Below are 22,236 nucleotides of genomic sequence, written 5' to 3' on the forward strand. Positions count from 1 at the left end.
AGTGATGTAGAATCATTAATCATGCTGATACCAAAATAATAAAGGCTTCTGGGATTTCATTTTGTCTCCTTAGTAACAGATTTGCCCGAATAAAATTTATATAAGTCTTTCCATTTTATGATCCTGTTGAAAAACAGTCTCTTTTTCTTAAGATTTATTTTATTTATACAAGTACAGCATAGCTATCTTCAGACACACCAGAGGAGGGCATCAGATCCTATTAAAGATGGTTGTGAGCCACCATATAGCTGGGAATTAAACTCATGACCTGGAGGAGAGCAGTCAATTCTCTTAACCACTGAGCCATCCCTCCAGCCCTGAAAAATCAGTCTTACTGTTCCAAATATTAGGATTTATTTGAATACCCAATATGGATTTTGTAATGCAATGGTATTGATTTTTTATTGATACATGTTATTTTAAAAAATCACTCAAAATTATGAATTTTAAGAAATAAATTTTATTTTCTGTTTATTATTTTAATAGGTGGCTTATAAAGAGTATTCTGTTCAAAATTTTAAAGGGAATTAAGATTGGGGATGGTGTACACATTTATCATGCTAGTATACTTCAGATAGATGCAGGAGAATTGCTGCAATTTGAAACCAGACAATATTACATAGTGAATTTGTAGGGCCTTCTGGACATTTTAACAAGACCCTGTCTCAGAAAACCAAAATATAAATAAATAAAAATAACAAATAAAGGAATGCAATCTACTGTTTCTTAGATTTGCAAAAAGTATTTAAGATGGAAGACATACTGAATTTTATATACCAAGAAAGAAATTCCAATATTATATAATTTTTGAAAATAAAAAAATGAGGATATGGCAAATGGTTCCTTCTATACATGAGTGGTAAATAAACTATGCTATATCCAAATAAAGGAATATTATTTTGTGCTAAACACCTCTAAAATAACAGCAAGTTATCAAAAGAATTAGGAATTGGTCCCTCTATTTAGCCAATTGCACTAGCATAATCTGTCGTGGTACTTTGGAGAACTGAATTTTGGAAAACTGAATGTTTGGAAAAGTAAAGGCTTGCAACTTCCATGGAGAATGATTGGTTGTAAAATATAAATTAATTCCAGTAAGGTTGAATTCTTAACACAGAAGCAATTGCCTGCCTGCTACTTCAAATTTCAGGGTAGAAAGCTGTGCATATCTTCCAAAATTAGATTTTGTGAGGCAGGGTGGGCCTTTAATGTCATGTATTGGTTTTGAGCAGTAACTGCTGCTTCAGAAGGATAGGCAGGGAAGAAACCAGCACATTGCACCTGTCCTGTGTGTTTGGAAGCCCATGTCTTCCTATCTGCAGCTAGTTGAAGAATAATTAAAGAGTTAATTTACTTTACTCATAGGCTTCCTATAGTTTTGTTTTAACATTGTTTGGAGACATTTTTTAAAGTCTCAAAATTTAAAGGCAGCATATAAGTAAATAAAATTAGAAAGTTGATATATATATATATGCAATATATGTATATATTATATATATATGAAGATAATGGCATATGCTTAAACAACTCTGAAGCACACAAGTTTACATCCAAAGTGCTGATCTTTGATAGATAAGCAAACAAAACAATAAATGAAAACATTAACAAAACAGAAAACACTGGACTAGGGAGAACCTAATTTTCAGAACTATGAAATCATCTAATTCAAATGTCAGGGTTTTAACCAAAAGTATGAAGTCCTAACAAAGAGGGGTAATAAGCGTGTAATCCCACCTACTTGGGAGACTGGGGCAGATGATTCACACATTCCAGTTAAAGGCCACTCTGGGCAACTTTGTCTAAAAACATAAGGAGAAGGGCTCGGGCCAATGTAGCTTAGTGGTAGAGTACTTACCTAGTGTGCATGAGGTCTTGGATTCAATCCCCCAAACTGCAATACATACATATATACATACACACACACACACACACACACACACACACACACACACACACACACACACACACACAGGGACTTTATGATAACTATTTTCAAGGTATCCAAAGTACTAAAAACGACATGGAGAAGATCAAGAAAGTAGTATATGGAGACCATGGAACCATAAAATAATTGGAAAACGTAGTACTGTGGATATCAGTCTCATTAGGTCCATAGACATGAGTACAGAATAGCTCATTCAGCAACTGCATATACATTCTTCTAATAAAGAAGTTTCCCAGGTTTGGTATATTAGACAATGTAGACAATGTACATTCTCTAATCATGCTGAGAGGCAATTTGAAGTTGTAACAGTTAAATTATCACATCTGTGTAAATTAGGCAATAGCCCTCTTATAAAAGCAATACATGAAAATCAGAAATTTCCAAATAATATCAGATGGACTTAAATACAAAGACAGGGCACAACATATGGGAACACAGGATGCAATGCATGCAGAAACAAAATAGAACAAGTAGCCCTAGATATCAACCAGCAAGGAAGATCTTAAACCACAATCAAATGTTATACCTTAATGTAAAGAGAAAGTGAATCGACTGTATTCAGTCAAAATATAACATAAATAGCCCAGGAGTGTTATATGAAACAGAGATGGGAAAGGTATTAGAGATACCTCAATGAATCTAAAAAGTATTCCCTGAAAAGAGGATCATGATGGACAAATGCAAACCAGATGAGTAAGAAAACAAAAGAGCAGGGACAACTTATTAACATCATAAGCGAGTATCAAGATATTGCCATAGAAATTAAAATTGTTAAGAACAGTACTAAAGATAGCTGTACCCAAACAAATTGAATTAACTAGATGAACTGAAAATTTCATAGAAAAAGAAAACCAACCAGCATCACACCCTGAAGAAACATAACTATAAATAGCTCTATAATTAGTAAGTAGGTTGAATTAATAACCTAAAGCCTTCCAACAATCAGGCATAATGACTTACTCTGACAATCCCCACCCCTACCCCAGAAGCTGAGGTATAAAAATTGCTGCAAGTTCAAATCAGGACAATTTTTCTAATTATCATAGTTTCAAAATTATAAAGTATCTGATACATAGCTTAACCACAGATGTAAAATACTTTTTCTAGTAAGATTACAAAACAATACTAAAAGAAATCAAAGACAAATAGAAACAAATCTCATGCGAGTAAGACGACAGTGTAGGGTTTAAATTCAGTACATTCCCTACCAAAATCTAAATGGTGTTTTTATTTTTACAGAAATTAAAAACCATCCTAACATTCATGTAGAATTACAGGGGAGTCCTACACAGAAAAATTAAAAATCTTAGAATAAAATCATAGGAAAGAATTCACAATGATAATAAGGCACTGCCTTGTAATTACATAAGAAACACAGTCATCTAAAGAAAAAGGTGACCATATAGGAGTTCATTTTAAAAAATAAGTTTTGTGCATCAGAAGAAATGATCAATATATCAAAATGTAGCTTCAATAAACAGCCATCCAAGGTTCATGCTGAATTCTAGTTCATAATCATACCTGGAATAGAGCTGGTCTTCATTTCACATTCTTGGTTTCTCTCCTGGGTACCATTTGCTCTTTTGCAGTTCTCCATCGCAGAGGGTTATTGACATGGTTTCTGTTAATTATCCATTTGACAGACTCCAAAATCAACTGGCAGATGGTCCTTGGAGCACATGTGTAGGAGATTTTCTTGATTAATTGATATGGCAAGACCCATCTTAATTATGGGTGGGGCCTGGGCTATGTAAGTGGAGAGAATCAAGGTGAACAGTGGCTTGCTTATGTTCATGACTCTCTGTCCATGATTATGGATGTGATGTGACAAGTTCCTTCATGCTCCTCCCTCTGTGGCTCCCAGCTACCATGGACTCTATCTAACCTGGAGCTGTAAGCTAAAATAACTTCTTCCTTACGAGAATTGTTTTTCTTGGGTTACTTTATCATGACAATGGAAAAGAAACCAAGAGTTTACTTAACCATTTTTTCTCCTGTCACACTACTAGTGACATTCAAATACAGTTTCTTTTCTTTTTTTTTTTTTTTATTAACTTGAGTATTTCTTATATACATTTCGAGTGTTATTCCCTTTCCCGGTATCCGGGCAAACATCGCCCTCCCCCCTCCCCTTCCTTATGGGTGTTCCCTTCCCAACCCTCCCCCCATTGCCGCCCTCCCCCCAACAGTCTAGTTCACTGGGGGTTCAGTCTTAGCAGGACCCAGGGCTTCCCCTTCCACTGGTGCTCTTACTAGGATATTCATTGCTACCTATGAGGTCAGAGTCCAGGGTCAGTCCATGTATAGTCTTTAGTTAGTGGCTTAGTCCCTGGAAGCTCTGGTTGCTTGGCATTGTTGTACATATGGGGTCTCGAGCCCCTTCAAGCTCTTCCAGTTCTTTCTCTGATTCCTTCAACGGGGGTCCTATTCTCAGTTCAGTGGTATGCTGCTGGTATTCGCCTCTGTATTTGCTGTATTCTGGCTGTGTCTCTCAGGAGCGATCTACATCCGGCTCCTGTCGGTCTGCACTTCTTTGCTTCATCCATCTTGTCTAATTGGGTGGCTGTATATGTATGGGCCACATGTGGGGCAGGCTCTGAATGGGTGTTCCTTCAGTCTCTGTTTTAATCTTTGCCTCTCTCATCCCTGCCAAGGGTATTCTTGTTCCCCTTTTAAAGAAGGAGTGAAGCATTCACGTTTTGATCATCCGTCTTGAGTTTCATTTGTTCTAGGCATCTAGGGTAATTCAAGCATTTGGGCTAATAGGTACTTATCAATGAGTGCATACCATGTATGTCTTTCTGTGATTGGGTTAACTCACTCAGGATGATGTTTTCCAGTTCCAACCATTTGCCTACGAATTTCATAAAGCCGATGTTTTTGATAGCTGAGTAATATTCCATTGTGTAGATGTACCATATTTTCTGTATCCATTCCTCTGTTGAAGGGCATCTGGGTTCTTTCCAGCTTCTGGCTATTATAAATAGGCTGCAATAACATAGTGGAGCACGTGTCTTTTTTATATGTTGGGGCATCTTTTGGGTATATGCCCAAGAGAGTATAGCTGGATCCTCAGGCAGTTCAATGTCCAATTTTCTGAGGAACCTCCAGACTGATTTCCAGAATGGTTGTACCAGTTTGCAACCCCACCAACAATGGAGGAGTGTTCCTCTTTCTCCACATCCTCGCCAGCATCTGCTGTCACCTGAGTTTTTGATCTTAGCCATTCTCACTGGTGTGAGGTGAAATCTCAGGGTTGTTTTGATTTGCATTTCCCTTATGACTAAAGATGTTGAACATTTCTTTAGGTGTTTCTCAGCCATTCGGCATTCCTCAGCTGTGAATTCTTTGTTTAGCTCTAAGCCCCATTTTTTAATAGGGTTATTTGTTTCCCTGCGGTCTAACTTCTTGAGTTCTTTGTATATTTTGGATATAAGGCCTCTATCTGTTGTAGGATTGGTAAAGATCTTTTCCCAATCTGTTGGTTGCCATTTTGTCCTAACCACAGTGTCCTTTGCCTTACAGAAGCTTTGCAGTTTTATGAGATCCCATTTGTCGATTCTTGATCTTAGAGCATAAGCCATTGGTGTTTTGTTCAGGAAATTTTTTCCAGTGCCCATGTGTTCCAGATGCTTCCCTAGTTTTCTTCTATTAGTTTGAGTGTGTCTGGTTTGATGTGGAGGTCCTTGATCCACTTGGACTTAAGCTTTGTACAGGGTGATAAGCATGGATCGATCTGCATTCTTCTACATGTTGCCCTCCAGTTGAACCAGCACCATTTGCTGAAAATGCTATCTTTTTTCCATTGGATGGTTTTGGCTCCTTTGTCAAAAATCAAGTGACCATAGGTGTGTGGGTTCATTTCTGGGTCTTCAATTCTATTCCATTGGTCTATCTGTCTGTCTCTGTACCAATACCATGCAGTTTTTATCACTATTGCTCTGTAATACTGCTTGAGTTCAGGGATAGTGATTCCCCCTGAAGTCCTTTTATTGTTGAGGATAGCTTTAGCTATCCTGGGTTTTTTGTTATTCCAGATGAATTTGCAAATTGTTCTGTCTAACTCTTTGAAGAATTGGATTGGTATTTTGATGGGGATTGCATTGAATCTGTAGATCGCTTTTGGTAAAATGGCCATTTTTACTATATTAATCCTGCCAATACATGAGCATGGGAGATCTTTCCATCTTCTGAGGTCTTCTTCAATTTCCTTCTTCAGTGTCTTGAAGTTCTTATTGTACAGATCTTTTACTTGCTTGGTTAAAGTCACACCGAGGTACTTTATATTATTTGGGTCTATTATGAAGGGTGTCGTTTCCCTAATTTCTTTCTCGGCTTCTTTCTCTTTTGTATAGAGGAAGGCAACTGATTTATTTGAATTAATTTTATACCCAGCCACTTTGCTGAAGTTGTTTATCAGCTTTAGTAGTTCTCTGGTGGAACTTATGGGATCACTTAAATATACTATCATATCATCTGCAAATAGTGATATTTTGACTTCTTCTTTTCCGATCTGTATCCCCTTGACCTCCTTTTGTTCTCTGATTGCTCTGGCTAGAACTTCAAGAACTATATTGAATAAGTAGGGAGAGAGTGGGCAGCCTTGTCTAGTCCCTGATTTTAGTGGGATTGCTTCAAGTTTCTCTCCATTTAGTTTAATGTTAGCAACTGGTTTGCTGTATATGGCTTTTACTATGTTCAGGTATGGGCCTTGAATTCCTATTCTTTACAGGACTTTTATCATGAAGGGGTGTTGAATTTTGTCAAATGCTTTCTCAGCAGCTAATGAAATGATCTTGTGGTTTTGTTCTTTCAGTTTGTTTATATAATGGATCACGTTGATGGTTTTCCGTATATTAAACCATCCCTGCATGCCTGGGATGAAGCCTACCTGGTCATGGTGGATGATTGTTTTGATGTGCTCTTGGATTCGGTTTGCCAGAATTTTGTTGAGTATTTTTGCGTCGATATCCATAAGGGAAATTGGTCTGAAGTTCTCTTTCTTTGTTGTGTCTTTGTGTGGTTTAGGTATAAGAGTAATTGTGGCTTCGTAGAAGGTATTCGGTAGTGATCCATCTGTTTCAATTTTGTGGAATAGTTTGGATAATATTGGTATGAGGTCTTCTATGAAGGTTTGATAGAATGCTGCACTAAACCAGTCTGGACCTGGGCTCTTTTTGGTTGGGAGACCTGTAATGACTGCTTCTATTTCCTTAGGAGTTATGGGGTTGTTTAACTGGTTTATCTGTTCCTGATTTAACTTCGGTACCTGGTATCTGTCTAGGAAATTGTCCATTTCCTGAAGATTTTCAAGTTTTGTTGAATATAGGTTTTTTTTTTTTATTAACTTGAGTATTTCTTATATACATTTCGAGTGTTATTCCCTTTCCCGGTTTCCGGGCAAACATCCCCCTCCCCCCTCCCCTTCCTTATGGGTGTTCCCCTCCCAACCCTCCACACATTGCCGCCCTCCCCCCATAGACTAGTTCACTGGGGGTTCAGTCTCAGCAGGACCCAGGGCTTCCCCTTCCACTGGTGCTCTTACTAGGATATTCATTGCAACCTATGGGGTCAGAGTCCAGGGTCAGCCCATGTATAGTCTTTAGATAGTGGCTTAGTCCCTGGAAGCTCTGGTTGCTTGGCATTGTTGTACTTTTGGGGTCTCGAGCCCCTTCAAGCTCTTCCAGTTCTTTCTCTGATTCCTTCAACAGGGGACCTATTCTCAGTTCAGTGGTTTGCTGCTGGCATTCGCCTCTGTATTTGCTGTATTCTGGCTGTGTCTCTCAGGAGCGATCTTCATCCGGCTCCTGTCGGTCTGCACTTCTTTGCTTCATCCATCTTGTCTAATTGGGTGGCTGTATATGTATGGGCCACATGTGGGGCAGGCTCTGAATGGGTGTTCCTTCAGTCTTTGTTTTAATCTTTGCCTCTCCCTTCCCTGCCAAGGGTATTCTTTTTCCTCATTTAAAGAAGGAGTGAAGCATTCACATTTTGATCATCCGTCTTGAGTTTCGTTTGTTCTAGGGATCTAGGGTAATTCAAGCATTTGGGCTAATAGCCACTTATCAATGAGTGCATACCATGTATGTCTTTCTGTGATTGGGTTAGCTCACTCAGGATGATATTTTCCAGTTCCAACCATTTGCCTACGAATTTCATAAACTCGTTGTTTTTGATAGCTGAGTAATATTCCATTGTGTAGATGTACCACATTTTCTGTATCCATTCCTCTGTTGAAGGGCATCTGGGTTCTTTCCAGTTTCTGGCTATTATAAATAAGGCTGCGATGAACATAGTGGAGCACGTGTCTCTTTTATATGTTGAGGCATCTTTTGGGTATATGCCCAAGAGAGGTATAGCTGGATCCTCAGGCAGTTCAATGTCCAATTTTCTGAGGAACCTCCAGACTGATTTCCAGAATGGTTTTACCAGTCTGCAATCCCACCAACAATGGAGGAGTGTTCCTCTTTCTCCACATCCTCGCCAGCATCTGCTGTCACCTGAGTTTTTGATCTTAGCCAATCGCACTGGTGTGAGCTGAAATCTCAGGGTTGTTTTGATTTGCATTTCCCTTATGACTAAAGATGTTGAACATTTCTTTAGGTGTTTCTCTGCCATTCGGCATTCCTCAGCTGTGAATTCTTTGTTTAGCTCTGAACCCCATTTTTTAATAGGGTTATTTGTTTCCCTGCGGTCTAACTTCTTGAGTTCTTTGTATATTTTGGATATAAGGCCTCTATCTGTTGTAGGATTGGTAAAGATCTTTTCCCAATCTGTTGGTTGCCATTTTGTCCTAACCACAGTGTCCTTTGCCTTACAGAAGCTTTGCAGTTTTATGAGATCCCATTTGTCGATTCTTGATCTTAGAGCATAAGCCATTGGTGTTTTGTTCAGGAAATTTTTTCCAGTGCCCATGTGTTCCAGATGCTTCCCTAGTTTTTCTTCTATTAGTTTGAGTGTGTCTGGTTTGATGTGGAGGTCCTTGATCCACTTGGACTTAAGCTTTGTACAGGGTGATAAGCATGGATCGATCTGCATTCTTCTACATGTTGCCCTCCAGTTGAACCAGCACCATTTGCTGAAAATGCTATCTTTTTTCCATTGGATGGTTTTGGCTCCTTTGTCAAAAATCAAGTGACCATAGGTGTGTGGGTTCATTTCTGGGTCTTCAATTCTATTCCATTGGTCTATCTGTCTGTCTCTGTACCAATACCATGCAGTTTTTATCACTATTGCTCTGTAATACTGCTTGAGTTCAGGGATAGTGATTCCCCCTGAAGTCCTTTTATTGTTGAGGATAGCTTTAGCTATCCTGGGTTTTTTGTTATTCCAGATGAATTTGCAAATTGTTCTGTCTAACTCTTTGAAGAATTGGATTGGTATTTTGATGGGGATTGCATTGAATCTGTAGATCGCTTTTGGTAAAATGGCCATTTTTACTATATTAATCCTGCCAATACATGAGCATGGGAGATCTTTCCATCTTCTGAGGTCTTCTTCAATTTCCTTCTTCAGTGTCTTGAAGTTCTTATTGTACAGATCTTTTACTTGCTTGGTTAAAGTCACACCGAGGTACTTTATATTATTTGGGTCTATTATGAAGGGTGTCGTTTCCCTAATTTCTTTCTCGGCTTCTTTCTCTTTTGTATAGAGGAAGGCAACTGATTTATTTGAATTAATTTTATACCCAGCCACTTTGCTGAAGTTGTTTATCAGCTTTAGTAGTTCTCTGGTGGAACTTATGGGATCACTTAAATATACTATCATATCATCTGCAAATAGTGATATTTTGACTTCTTCTTTTCCGATCTGTATCCCCTTGACCTCCTTTTGTTCTCTGATTGCTCTGGCTAGAACTTCAAGAACTATATTGAATAAGTAGGGAGAGAGTGGGCAGCCTTGTCTAGTCCCTGATTTTAGTGGGATTGCTTCAAGTTTCTCTCCATTTAGTTTAATGTTAGCAACTGGTTTGCTGTATATGGCTTTTACTATGTTTAGGTATGGGCCTTGAATTCCTATTCTTTCCAGGACTTTTATCATGAAGGGGTGTTGAATTTTGTCAAATGCTTTCTCAGCAGCTAATGAAATGATCATGTGGTTCTGTTCTTTCTGTTTGTTTATATAATGGATCACGTTGATGGTTTTCCGTATATTAAACCATCCCTGCATGCCTGGGATGAAGCCTACTTGATCATGGTGGATGATTGTTTTGATGTGCTCTTGAATTCGGTTTGCCAGAATTTTATTGAGTATTTTTGCGTCGATATTCATAAGGGAAATTGGTCTGAAGTTCTCTTTCTTTGTTGTGTCTTTGTGTGGTTTAGGTATAAGAGTAATTGTGGCTTCGTAGAAGGAATTCGGTAGTGATCCATCTGTTTCAATTTTGTGGAATAGTTTGGATAATATTGGTATGAGGTCTTCTATGAAGGTTTGATAGAATTCTGCACTAAACCCTTCTGGACCTGGACTCTTTTTGGTTGGGAGACCTTTAATGACTGCTTCTCTTTCCTTAGGAGTTATGGGGTTGTTTAACTGGTTTATCTGTTCCTGATTTAACTTCGATACCTGGTATCTGTCGAGGAAATTGTCAATTTCCTGAAGATTTTCAAATTTTGTTGAATACAGGTTTTTATAGTAAGATCTGATGATTTTTTGAATTTCCTCTGAATCTGTAGTTATGTCTCCCTTTTCATTTCTGATTTTGTTAATTTGGACGCACTCTCTGTGTCCTCTCGTTAGTCTGGCTAAGGGTTTATCTATCTTGATGATTTTCTCAAAGAACCAACTTTTGGTTCTGTTGATTCTTTCTATGGTCCTTTTTGTTTCTACTTGGTTGATTTCAGCTCTGAGTTTGATTATTTCCTGCCTTCTGCTCCTCCTGGGTGTATTTGCTTCTTTTTGTTCTAGAGCTTTTAGGTGTGCTGTCAAGCTGCTGACATATGCTCTTTCCTGTTTCTTTCTGCAGGCACTCAGCGCTATGAGTTTTCCTCTTGGCACAACTTTCCTGTGTCCCATATGTTTGAGTATGTTGTATCTTCATTTTCATTAAATTCTAAAAAGTTTTTAATTTCTTTCTTTATTTCTTCCTTGACCAGGTTATCATTGAGTAGAGCATTGTTCAATTTCCACGTATATGTGGGCATTCTTCCCTTATTGTTATTGAAGACTAGTTTTAGGCCATGGTGGTCCGATAGCAGGCATGGGATTATTTCTATCTTTCTGTACCTGTTGAGGCCCGTTTTTTGACCAATTATATGGTCAATTTTGGAGAAAGTACCATGAGGAGCTGAGAAGAAGGTATATCCTTTTGCTTTAGGATAGAATGTTCTATAAATATCCGTTAAGTCCATTTGGCTCATGACTTCTCTTAGTCTGTCGACATCACTGTTTAATTTGTTTCCATGATCTGTCCATTGATGAGAGTGGGGTGTTGAAATCTCCCACTATTATTGTGTGAGGTGCAATGTGTGTTTTGAGCTTTAGTAAGGTTTCTTTTACATATGTAGTTGCCCTTGTATTTGGGGCATAGATATTTAGGATTGAGAGTTCATCTTGGTGGATTTTTCCTTTGATGAATATGAAGTGTCCTTCCTTATCTTTTTTGATGACTTTTAGTTGGAAATTGATTTTATTTGATATTAGAATGGCTACTCCAGCTTGCTTCTTCTGACCATTTGCTTGGAAAGTTGTTTTCCAGCCTTTCACTCTGAGGTAGTGTCTGTCTTTGTCTCTGAGGTGTGTTTCCTGTAGGCAGCAGAATGCAGGGTCCTCGTTGCGTATCCAGTTTGTTAATCTATGTCTTTTTATTGGGGAGTTGAGGCCATTGATATTGAGAGATATTAAGGAATAGTGATTATTGTTTCCCTTTATATTCATATTTGGATGTGAGGTTATGTTTGTGTGCTTTCATTCTCTTTGTTTTGTTGCCAAGACGATTAGTTTCTTGCTTCCTCTAGGGTATAGCTTGCCTCCTTATGTTGGGCTTTACCATTTATTATCCTTTGTAGTGCTGGATTTGTAGAAAGATATTGTGTAAATTTGGTTTTGTCATGGAATATCTTGGTTTCTCCATCAATGTTAATTGAGAGTTTTGCTGGATACAGTAACCTGGGCTGGCATTTGTGTTCTCTTAGGGTCTGTATGACATCAGTCCATGATCTTCTGGCCTTCATAGTTTCTGGCGAGAAGTCTGGTGTGATTCTGATAGGTCTCCCTTTATATGTTACTTGGCCTTTTTCCCTTACTGCTTTTAATATTCTTTCTTTATTTTGTGCGTTTGGTGTTTTGACAATTATGTGGCGGGAGGTGTTTCTTTTCTGGTCCAATCTATTTGGAGTTCTGTAGGCTTCTTGTATGTCTATGGGTATCTCTTTTTTTAGGTTAGGGAAGTTTTCTTCTATGATTTTGTTGAAGATATTTACTGGTCCTTTGAGCTGGGAGTCTTCACTCTCTTCTATACCTATTATCCTTAGGTTTGATCTTCTCATTGAGTCCTGGATTTCCTGTATGTTTTGGACCAGTAGCTTTTTCCGCTTTACATTATCTTTGACAGTTGAGTCAATGATTTCTATGGAATCTTCTGCTCCTGAGATTCTCTCTTCCATCTCTTGTATTCTGTTGGTGAAGCTTGTATCTACAGCTCCTTGTCTCTTCTTTTGGTTTTCTATATCCAGGGTTGTTTCCATGTGTTCTTTCTTGATTGCTTCTATTTCCATTTTTAATTCCTTCAACTGTTTGATTGTGTTTTCCTGGAATTCTTTCAGGGATTTTTGCGATTCCTCTCTGTAGGCTTCTACTTGTTTATTAATGTTTTCCTGTGTTTCCCTAAGTGTGTTCATGTCTTTCTTGAAGTCCTCCAGCATCACGATCAAATATGATTTTGAAACTAGATCTTGCTTTTCTGGTGTGTTTGGATATTCCATGTTTGTTTTGGTGGGGGAATTGGGCTCCGATGATGGCATGTAGTCTTGGTTTCTGTTGCTTGGGTTCCGGCGCTTGCCTCTCGCCATCAGATTACCTCTAGTGTTACTTTGTTCTGCTATTTCTGACAGTGGCTAGACTGTCCTATAAGCCTGTGTGTCAGGAGTGCTGTAGACCTGTTTTCCTCTCTTTCAGTCAGTTATGGGGACAGAGTGTTCTGCTTTCGGGCGTGTAGTTTTTCCTCTCTACAGGTCTTCAGCTGTTCCTGTGGGCCTGTGTCTTGAGTTCACCAGGCAGCTTTCTTGCAGCAGAAAATTTGGTCTTACCTGTGGTCCTGAGGCTCAAGTTCGCTCGTGGGGTGCTGCCCAGGGGCTCTCTGCAGAGGCAGCAACCAGGAAGACCTGTGCAGCCCCTTCCGGGAGCTTCAGTGCACCAGGGTTCCAGATGGTGTTTGGCTTTTTCCTCTGGCGTCCGATATGTGTGGGCAGGGAGCAGTCTCTTCTGGTTTCCCAGGCTTGTCTGCCTCTCTGAAGGTTTAGCTCTCCCTCCCACAGGATTTGGGTGCAGAGAACTGTTTATCCGGTCTGTTTCTATCAGGTTCCGGCGGTGTCTCAGGCAGGTTCCTGCAGCTCCTGGGCCCTCCCCCACGGGAGCCCAGAGGCCTTATACAGTTTCCTCTTGGGCCAGGGATGTGGGCAGGGGTGAGCAGTGTTGGTGGTCTCTTCTGCTCTGCAGCCTCAGGTGTGCCCACCTGACCAGGCGGTTGGGTCTCTCTCTCACTGGGTCTGGAAGCAGAGAGCTGCTGCGGGCCGGGATCCGCCGGTGTGGGACTTCCGGTAAACACAGATCGTGCCGGTCCTAGAGAAATTCTGCTTCCCTGTGTCCCAAGCTCACCAGGCAGCTTTCTTGCAGCAGAAAATTTGGTCTTACCTGTGGTCCCGAGGCTCAGGTTCGCTCGTGGGGTGCTGCCCAGGAGCTCTCTGCAGCGGCAGCAACTGAATATAGGTTTTTATAGTAAGATCTGATGATTTTTTTGAATTTCCTCTGAATCTGTTGTTATGTCTCCCTTTTCATTTCTGATTTTGTTAATTTGGACGCACTCTCTGTGTCCTCTCGTTAGTCTGGCTAAGGGTTTATCTATCTTGTTGATTTTCTCAAAGAACCAACTTTTGGTTCTGTTGATTCTTTCTATGGTCCTTTTTGTTTCTACTTGGTTGATTTCAGCTCTGAGTTTGATTATTTCCTGCCTTCTACTCCTCCTGGGTGTATTTGCTTCTTTTTGTTCTAGAGCTTTTAGGTGTGCTGTCAAGCTGCTGACATATGCTCTTTCCTGTTTCTTTCTGCAGGCACTCAGCGCTATGAGTTTTCCTCTTAGCACAGCTTTCATTGTGTCCCATAAGTTTGGGTATGTTGTACCTTCATTTTCATTAAATTCTAAAAAGTTTTTAATTTCTTTCTTTATGTCTTCCTTGACCAGGTTATCATTGAGTAGAGCATTGTTCAATTTCCAAGTATATGTTGGCATTCTTCCTTGATTGTTATTGAAGACCAGTTTTAGGCCGTGGTGGTCTGATAGCACGCATGGGATTATTTCTATCTTTCTGTACCTGTTGAGGCCCGTTTTTTGACCAATTATATGGTCAATTTTGGAGAAAGTACCATGAGGAGCTGAGAAGAAGGTATATCCTTTTGCTTTAGGATAGAATGTTCTATAAATATCCGTTAAGTCCATTTGGCTCATGACTTCTCTTAGTCTGTCGACATCACTGTTTAATTTCTGTTTCCATGATCTGTCCATTGATGAGAGTGGGGTGTTGAAATCTCCCACTATTATTGTGTGAGGTGCAATGTGTGTTTTGAGCTTTAGTAAGGTTTCTTTTACATATGTAGGTGCCCTTGTATTTGGGGCATAGATATTTAGGATTGAGAGTTCATCTTGGTGGATTTTTCCTTTGATGAATATGAAGTGTCCTTCCTTATCTTTTTTGATGAATTTTAGTTGAAAATTGATTTTATTTGATATTAGAATGGCTACTCCAGCTTGCTTCTTCTGACCATTTGCTTGGAAAATTGTTTTCCAGCCTTTCACTCTGAGGTAATGTCTGTCTTTGTCTCTGAGGTGTGTTTCCTGTAGGCAGCAGAATTCAGGGTCCTCGTTGCGTATCCAGTTTGTTAATCTATGTCTTTTTATTGGGGAGTTGAGGCCATTGATGTTGAGAGATATTAAGGAATAGTGATTATTGTTTCCCGTTATATTCATATTTGGATGTGAGGTTATGTTTGTGTGCTTTCATTCTCTTTCTTTTGTTGCCAAGACGATTAGTTTCTTGCTTCTTCTAGGGTATAGCTTGCTTCCTTATGTTGGGCTTTACCATTTATTATCCTTTGTAGTGCTGGATTTGTAGAAAGATATTGTGTAAATTTGGTTTTGTCATGGAATATCTTGGTTTCTCCATCTATGTTAATTGAGAGTTTTGCAGGATACAGTAACCTGGGCTGGCATTTGTGTTCTTTTAGGGTCTGTATGACATCAGTCCAGGATCTTCTGGCCTTCATAGTTTCTGGCGAGAAGTCTGGTGTGATTCTGATAGGTCTCCCTTTATATGTTACTTGACCTTTTTCCCTTACTGCTTTTAATATTCTTTCTTTATTTTGTGCGTTTGGTGTTTTGACAATTATGTGGCGGGAGGTGTTTCTTTTCTGGTCCAATCTATTTGGAGTTCTGTAGGCTTCTTGTATGCCTATGGGTATCTCTTTTTTTAGGTTAGGGAAGTTTTCTTCTATGATTTTGTTGAAGATATTTACTGGTCCTTTGAACTGGGAGTCTTCACTCTCTTCTATACCTATTATCCTTAGGTTTGATCTTCTCATTGAGTCCTGGATTTCCTGTATGTTTTGGACCAGTAGCTTTTTCCGCTTTACATTATCTTTGACAGTTGAGTCAATGATTTCTATGGAATCTTCTGCTCCTGAGATTCTCTCTTCCATCTCTTGTATTATGTTGGTGAGGCTTGTATCTACAGCTCCTTGTCTCTTCTTTTGGTTTTCTATATCCAGGGTTGTTTCCATGTGTTCTTTCTTGATTGCTTCTATTTCCATTTTTAGTTCCTTCAACTGTTTGATTGTGTTTTCCTGGAATTCTTTCAGGGATTTTTGCGATTCTTTCAGGCATTTTTGCGATTCCTCTCTGTAGGCTTCTACTTGTTTATTAATGTTTTCCTGTGTTTCCCTAAGGGAGTTCTTCATGTCTTTCTTGAAGTCCTCCAGCATCATGATCAAATATGATTTTGAAACTAGATCTTGCTTTTCTGGTGTGTTTGGATATTCCATGTTTGTTTTGGTGGCAGAATTGGGCTCCGATGATGCCATGTAGTCCTGGTTTCTGTTGCTTGGGTTCCTGCGCTTGCCTCTCGCCATCAGATTATCTCTAGTGTTACTTTGTTCTGCTATTTCTGACAGTGGCTAGACTGTCCTATAAGCCTGTGTGTCAGGAGTGCTGTAGACCTGTTTTCCTCTCTTTCAGTCAGTTATGGGGACAGAGTGTTTTGCTTTCGGGCGTGTAGTTTTTCCTCTCTACAGGTCTTCAGCTGTTCCTGTGGGCCTGTGTCCTTGAGTTCACCAGGCAGCTCTCTTGCAGCAGAAAGGTTGGTCTAACCTGTGGTCCCGAGGCTCAAGTTCGCTTGCGGGGTGCTGCCCACGGGCTCTCTGTTTCGGCAGCAACCAGGAATACCTGCGCCGCCCCTTCCGGGAGCTTCAGTGCACCAGGGTTCCAGATGGCCTTTGGTGTTTTCCTCTGGCGTCCGAGATGTGTATGCAGAGTGCAGTCTCTTCTGGTTTCCCAGGCATGTCTGCCTCTCTGAGGGTTTAGCTCTCCCTCCCACGGGATTTGGGGGCAGAGAACTGTTTATCCGGTCTGTTTCCTTCAGGTTCCAGCGGTGTCTCAGGCAGGTGTCCTGCCGCTCCTGGGCCCTCCCCCACGGGAGCCCAGAGGCCTTATACAGTTTCCTCTTGGGCCAGGGATGTGGGCAGGGGTGGGCAGTGTTGGTGGTCTCTTCCGCTCTGCAGCCTTAGGAGTGCCCACCTGACCTGGCGGTGAGGTCTCTTTCCCACAGGGTCTGGGAGCAGAGAGCTGCTGCGGGCCGGTTCCGCGGGTGTCTCAAATACAGTTTCTAATTTTCTTTTTCTCCCTCACAACTGTCGGTGTTGCTATCCCACCTTGTTTTGTCTTAACTGAAATTTACCTTCAAATGCGCTCTCTCTCTCTCTCTCTCTCTCTCTCTCTCTCTCTCCCTCTCCCCCCCCCCCCCCGGGATGAAGGTCAATGTAAAAAACAGCAGGCTCAATGAAATAGGTCATGGTTGTCCCAACATTCAAACAATTTATTTCAAATTTGAATTTGCTACCTTGATTGAATTGTCAATATTTGAAAATTGGTACTGGTCACAGAAAAATCTAGGTGTTGCTGTTTATCTGGGATGCTCTGCCTTCCTGGCCACTGTATGACCTTCTTCAGTGGTTCTAAAACCATGCCAATCCATATTTACTTGCCCTCTACTCCCCATCAGCCCTGAAACATTCCTACGTAGGTCTACATCTTATGCTGTTCATGATCTTATGATCTCGTTCTCTATCTCCAATTGCATGATTTGGAGTCGATTTGGCATTTTAAACTATTCCTGTCTGTAAATATTAAGTTGAGATTAATATTACCACAAATGTATTTTCAGTGCATAAAGGCATATATTAGGGAAGGTAAAATTAAAGGTTTATCAAATGACGAGGATGATTGACATTTCTTCATATTTGCTTTTAAGGCAACCATGTCCCAGGTCAGGCAAGTGGGACTGCTGGCTGCTGGCTGCCAGCCATGGAACAAAGACGTTTGTGCTGCCAATGGAGACCGATTTGCATACTGCGCAACCCTGGCCATCTATATATACCAGGTCTGATAGCACTGATTATTTCAATTTATGATAATAGCACATATGGTTATTTTTAAGTAATGTTTGCATTAACTAATTTAATTGATATTTGTAATTTCCCTTTGAATATGTATATTAACTGTAAATTAGAATCAATGACATTAAACTTAATTAAACTTGTATTTTTGAATTCTATCTAAACTGGTTTTAAAATCAATGTATATAAATAAAAAGTGTTTAAGAATTATTACTAGGGGATGAAGAATGTGTCTGTGTTACATTTACTGCTCTTCTGCTGTATGGCATTGTTTCTTCGTAAGTGCTTGCATGTACAGCAGTGTATGCTGAATCTCTAGCACATTTAGCATGTTTGTTGTTAGATGCATTGGATGTATTTAGTCTTACTACAGATACCTTAAATTGCGAATGGGTTTTTATTTAAAATTTATTAACAACACAAAGTAGACAATTACGCAAACAGGACAACTTAAAATTATTATTGCCTGCAGTGCTAGCCAGATGTAAATGCCCATGTCATCAAAGTTACCCAAGAAAAGCTGTAGTTATAGAAAGAGTCAATTACAGATGAAAGAGAAGTCTTAGGAAATTTTGATATGCCAAGACACTCACTGCAGTCTTACTAGTACAGCAGAAAGGAGAAGATATTGAAATGCTGAGAGATACTATCAGGGCTTGTTCTTAAGTGCAGAAATGCAACCTTGTAGACCTTATGCTCTTCAAAAGAGAAAGGGTCTGAGAGGTGTTTATATAATAAAATGGATTCAGGAAGGGTTACATAGACTATGACATATACACCAGGACAGATTGTATGATACAGGCTAAGTTTTGGGGAGAACTGTGAATTTAAGGATCTTGGGTGGAAAACATGTTTTGGAGGAGTGGCTTTTGAAGTCCTATGCTGGGATGGTGAATAAATAAAAATAAGAAAATCAGTGGGGAGAGCATTAGGCCAAGCTAAAACAATGACAAGATAGAAGAAGTTTGATCACGTAGGAAACTATAGTCTAATGTTGTCAAGTAAGATTTTACTTTAAGTATGTGGTGAAAGAAAGATATAGTGTTTAATGAGTTTTTTTACACTCTAAAACATACCATGAAGGTTCATTGGTATATGTTAAAAGAAAAAGACCAACTTTAATGAAGGTACAAGACATAATAAATTCAAGTGACAAATTAACAAGAAATTAAATCATTGGAAGAATTATTATTGGACGAATTTATAAATAAAATAGGAAAAATGGTGTATTCACCCCATCCACTTACCATACAAACACAATAAAACCACCCAGAATGTATACTGGATCTATTACACAATTGATAGTTTAAAAACTAATTACTGAACTATGAACTATTTCAGAGAGCTAGAGAGACAGAGAGTAAGAGAGAGAGAGAGAGAGACAGAGACAGAGACACAGAAAGACAGAGAAAGACACAGAGAGATCTCCTGGCTGAAATAGCAGACTTGTATAGAAAAGAGAAGCTGGGGAAAGGGCAGGGAGACTCCCTGGATGGACAGGTTTTGGGCAGGGGGCAGACCAGGACTCTGTAGTAAGTACTTGCTGAGAAAGCTCTATTAAGTACCACCACCAAGTTACCCATTTGTCCTGAGTTTCCCTGGGACCTGACAGACACATTCAGAGAAAGGGGCAATTGTTACATTCCCTTGTGGAGCCGCTGAGGACCCCACCAGGTTCCGGTGGATTATCCTAACACAGCATTCACATATGCCCTGGTTAAACTAAATAAATTACACACACACACACACACACACACACACACACACACACACACACACACACACAGGAGCACACAAACACGTGCAGTAGCACGCAGTCATGCATCTAGAAAATGACAGGTAGAAGAGAGTCCAGTGGGAAACAACCACATGTATTATATTCACACTTGAGACATTAAAAACCAATGAATTGTTCAAAAAAATAAACACCTAATATTTTGGAGAATTGTTTTTGAATATCATTGAGAACGTTTTAAAAGTTGTTAAAATTACATAAGTGGTTTTTAAAAAATAAACTGATTTAAAAATAAATTTCAAAACGCATTCATGTTTTTCTGTAAAAAAAGTTTGTTTATTTAAACTAATATTTTGTTCAAATATTGTAAAAAAATTTTTGTTTTATTGGTGCTTGTTTGTTTTCAAGACGGGGTTTCTCCCTGTACCCCTGGCTGTCCTGGAATTTGCTCTAAAGACCAGACTGGCCTCAAACTCAGATATCTGCCTACTTTTGCCTCCTGAGTTCAAAAAGGTTTTCATATTTCATAAAATACATTGATAAAAATGCAATGAAATATAAAATTTTCATGTTTAAAATTTAAACATTTATTTTCCAACAGATGCTATTTCCTCAGTTTGTTTGGAGATGGTTTCTCTCAGCTGCCTGAATTCAGTTGAATGAACACCAAGGCATGAAATGAGTTCATGTTTATTACTCTGTAAACCAGTACTTCTGTGCATGGCTTCTGTTTTATATAATGTGATTACTAATTGAATGCATATCGTTTAAAAAGAAGAACTCCAATCTTTGACCTGCTCTGTTTTAGTTGGATCACCGGTATAATGAATTCAGACTTCATGCAATTATGGCGGAACATAAAAAAACAATCACGGCAATTTCCTGGTGTCCTCATAACCCAGACCTGTTTGCAAGTGGCAGTACTGATAACTTAGTGATCATTTGGAACGTGGCAGAGCAAAATGTCATTGCCAAACTCGACAACATCAAAGGTATATTTGTCACTAAAATTTATTTCATCAAGTAAAAATGTTTATATTTCAACAATCATAATTTGTTTAACTAATTTAGGTTTTAAAGATGTAGCCAATTATTAACAACTAAATTAATGTTAAAATATAATATGGAAATTTCCAAAATAAATACATAGTCAAAGCTAGAAAAAAATAATTAGGTAAATAACAGGCCTTGCCTATTCATTAATGTATTCTAATCTTTAACACATATGGACAATAATATGTAGATAATATCCATCTACATGATACACTGATGAGCAGTTTTGTGACTTTATGTGTGATTTGGTACAGATGAAAACTTGGTAATATCACTATCTTTTTGTTTGTTTGTTTGTGGTTTCTCTGTGTAGCCATGGACATCCTGGAACTAGCTTTGTAGACCAGGCTGGCCTCGAACTCACAGAAATCCACCTACCTCTGCCTTCTAAGTCCTGGAATTAAAGGTGTACCATTACTACTGGTCACAGTTATTTCTTTTACTTAACATTGAGAATTCTTTAATTTTAATTGTAATGCTGTTACTTAATTAAATTATAATATGTAATTAAATAATCATTTTATACTAAGTATCATAATTCTTTTTATTTTTCAGTGCCAATGATAGTTCAGCGATTATAATTATGTAAGATATTTCTAGATATAATGTCCATATTTAGTTTCTTTTAAAAGTCATATAAATAATTTTGAGATAGAAAACTGCGATGTAACTATTGCACTAGCATAATTTTGTTCAAAATGTCTTTACTATATTCTAACATATAGTTGCAATATTGGTAATTCATACACATTCATACCTATGTTTTCTGTAATGATAACATCCTTGTTAATGTTCAGCCATATTTAACACATATAATGCCTTTTCAATTTAGATCATTAGAAATGTTTAAAAGGTTAGTGAAAGGACCCAATTTTGTTACTCAATGGTGTTTTTAAGGTAATTCCCAGATTAGAGTAATTTACAACTCTAAAAGTGAAAAGTACATTTTATTTCTAAATTCATATAATCTGTCTTGTATCACTTAGAATAACCAGTTGTTAGACAGTGACTAAAGTTTGTGCCAACCTCTGAGAAAGATACTTATAAAGTGAATCATTTAATGAACTTCTATTAATATAGTTGATTGATTTTCTTTGAGGTTTTAGTGTATCATTGAGAAAACAAAATCCATAATACTTCTGGCAGTGAGCATTGTGATGTAAAAATGGTATTTGTGACTTCCACCAGGAGTTTTCATATAGCTCCATATTTTCTAATAATCTTAGTCAAAAGTCCTATAAGTATTTAGATATATTACAGTGCATATACCTGATATTTTACATTTTTGCAGATAATCCTATATAACATAAAATACTCTACTTAAAGTTAATTTTATATTGTATGATAAAGAAATTGAAGAAGTGCAATGAAGTGTTATCTTAAAGTCCCAGCACAGAAACTGTACTAGCCTATATTTGGAAATAAAAATTTAGGCTGGACGTGGTGGTGCACGCCTTTAATCCCAGCCCTTGGGAGGTGGGGGGCAGGTGGATCCCTGTGAATTTGAGGCTAGCCTGGTCTATATAATGAGTTTAGGACAGCTAAAGCTACATAGAGGGATCCTATATAAAAGAAAAGCAAAATACCAAACCCAAACAAAATGACCTTTAGCCATGCAGCAATG

The 22,236-nt window shown here is 38.7% G+C and overlaps 1 protein-coding gene across 6 annotated transcripts in view; it reads left to right on the forward strand.

Moving 5' to 3' along the window:
• Nucleotides 1-22,236, forward strand: part of Wdr17 (WD repeat domain 17) — a 131,199-nt gene that overhangs the window by 20,565 nt on the left and 88,398 nt on the right. For all 6 annotated transcript variants that reach the window (XM_008771249.4, XM_017600361.3, XM_008771250.4 and 3 more), the window contains 2 exons: nucleotides 17,680-17,808; nucleotides 20,368-20,551. In XM_008771249.4, coding sequence (XP_008769471.1) covers nucleotides 17,680-17,808; nucleotides 20,368-20,551 — 313 coding nt within the window. The remainder of the gene's footprint in view (nucleotides 1-17,679; nucleotides 17,809-20,367; nucleotides 20,552-22,236) is intronic.

This window comes from Rattus norvegicus, chromosome 16, assembly GCF_036323735.1.
Source record: "Rattus norvegicus strain BN/NHsdMcwi chromosome 16, GRCr8, whole genome shotgun sequence".
Lineage (NCBI taxonomy): Eukaryota > Metazoa > Chordata > Mammalia > Rodentia > Muridae > Rattus > Rattus norvegicus.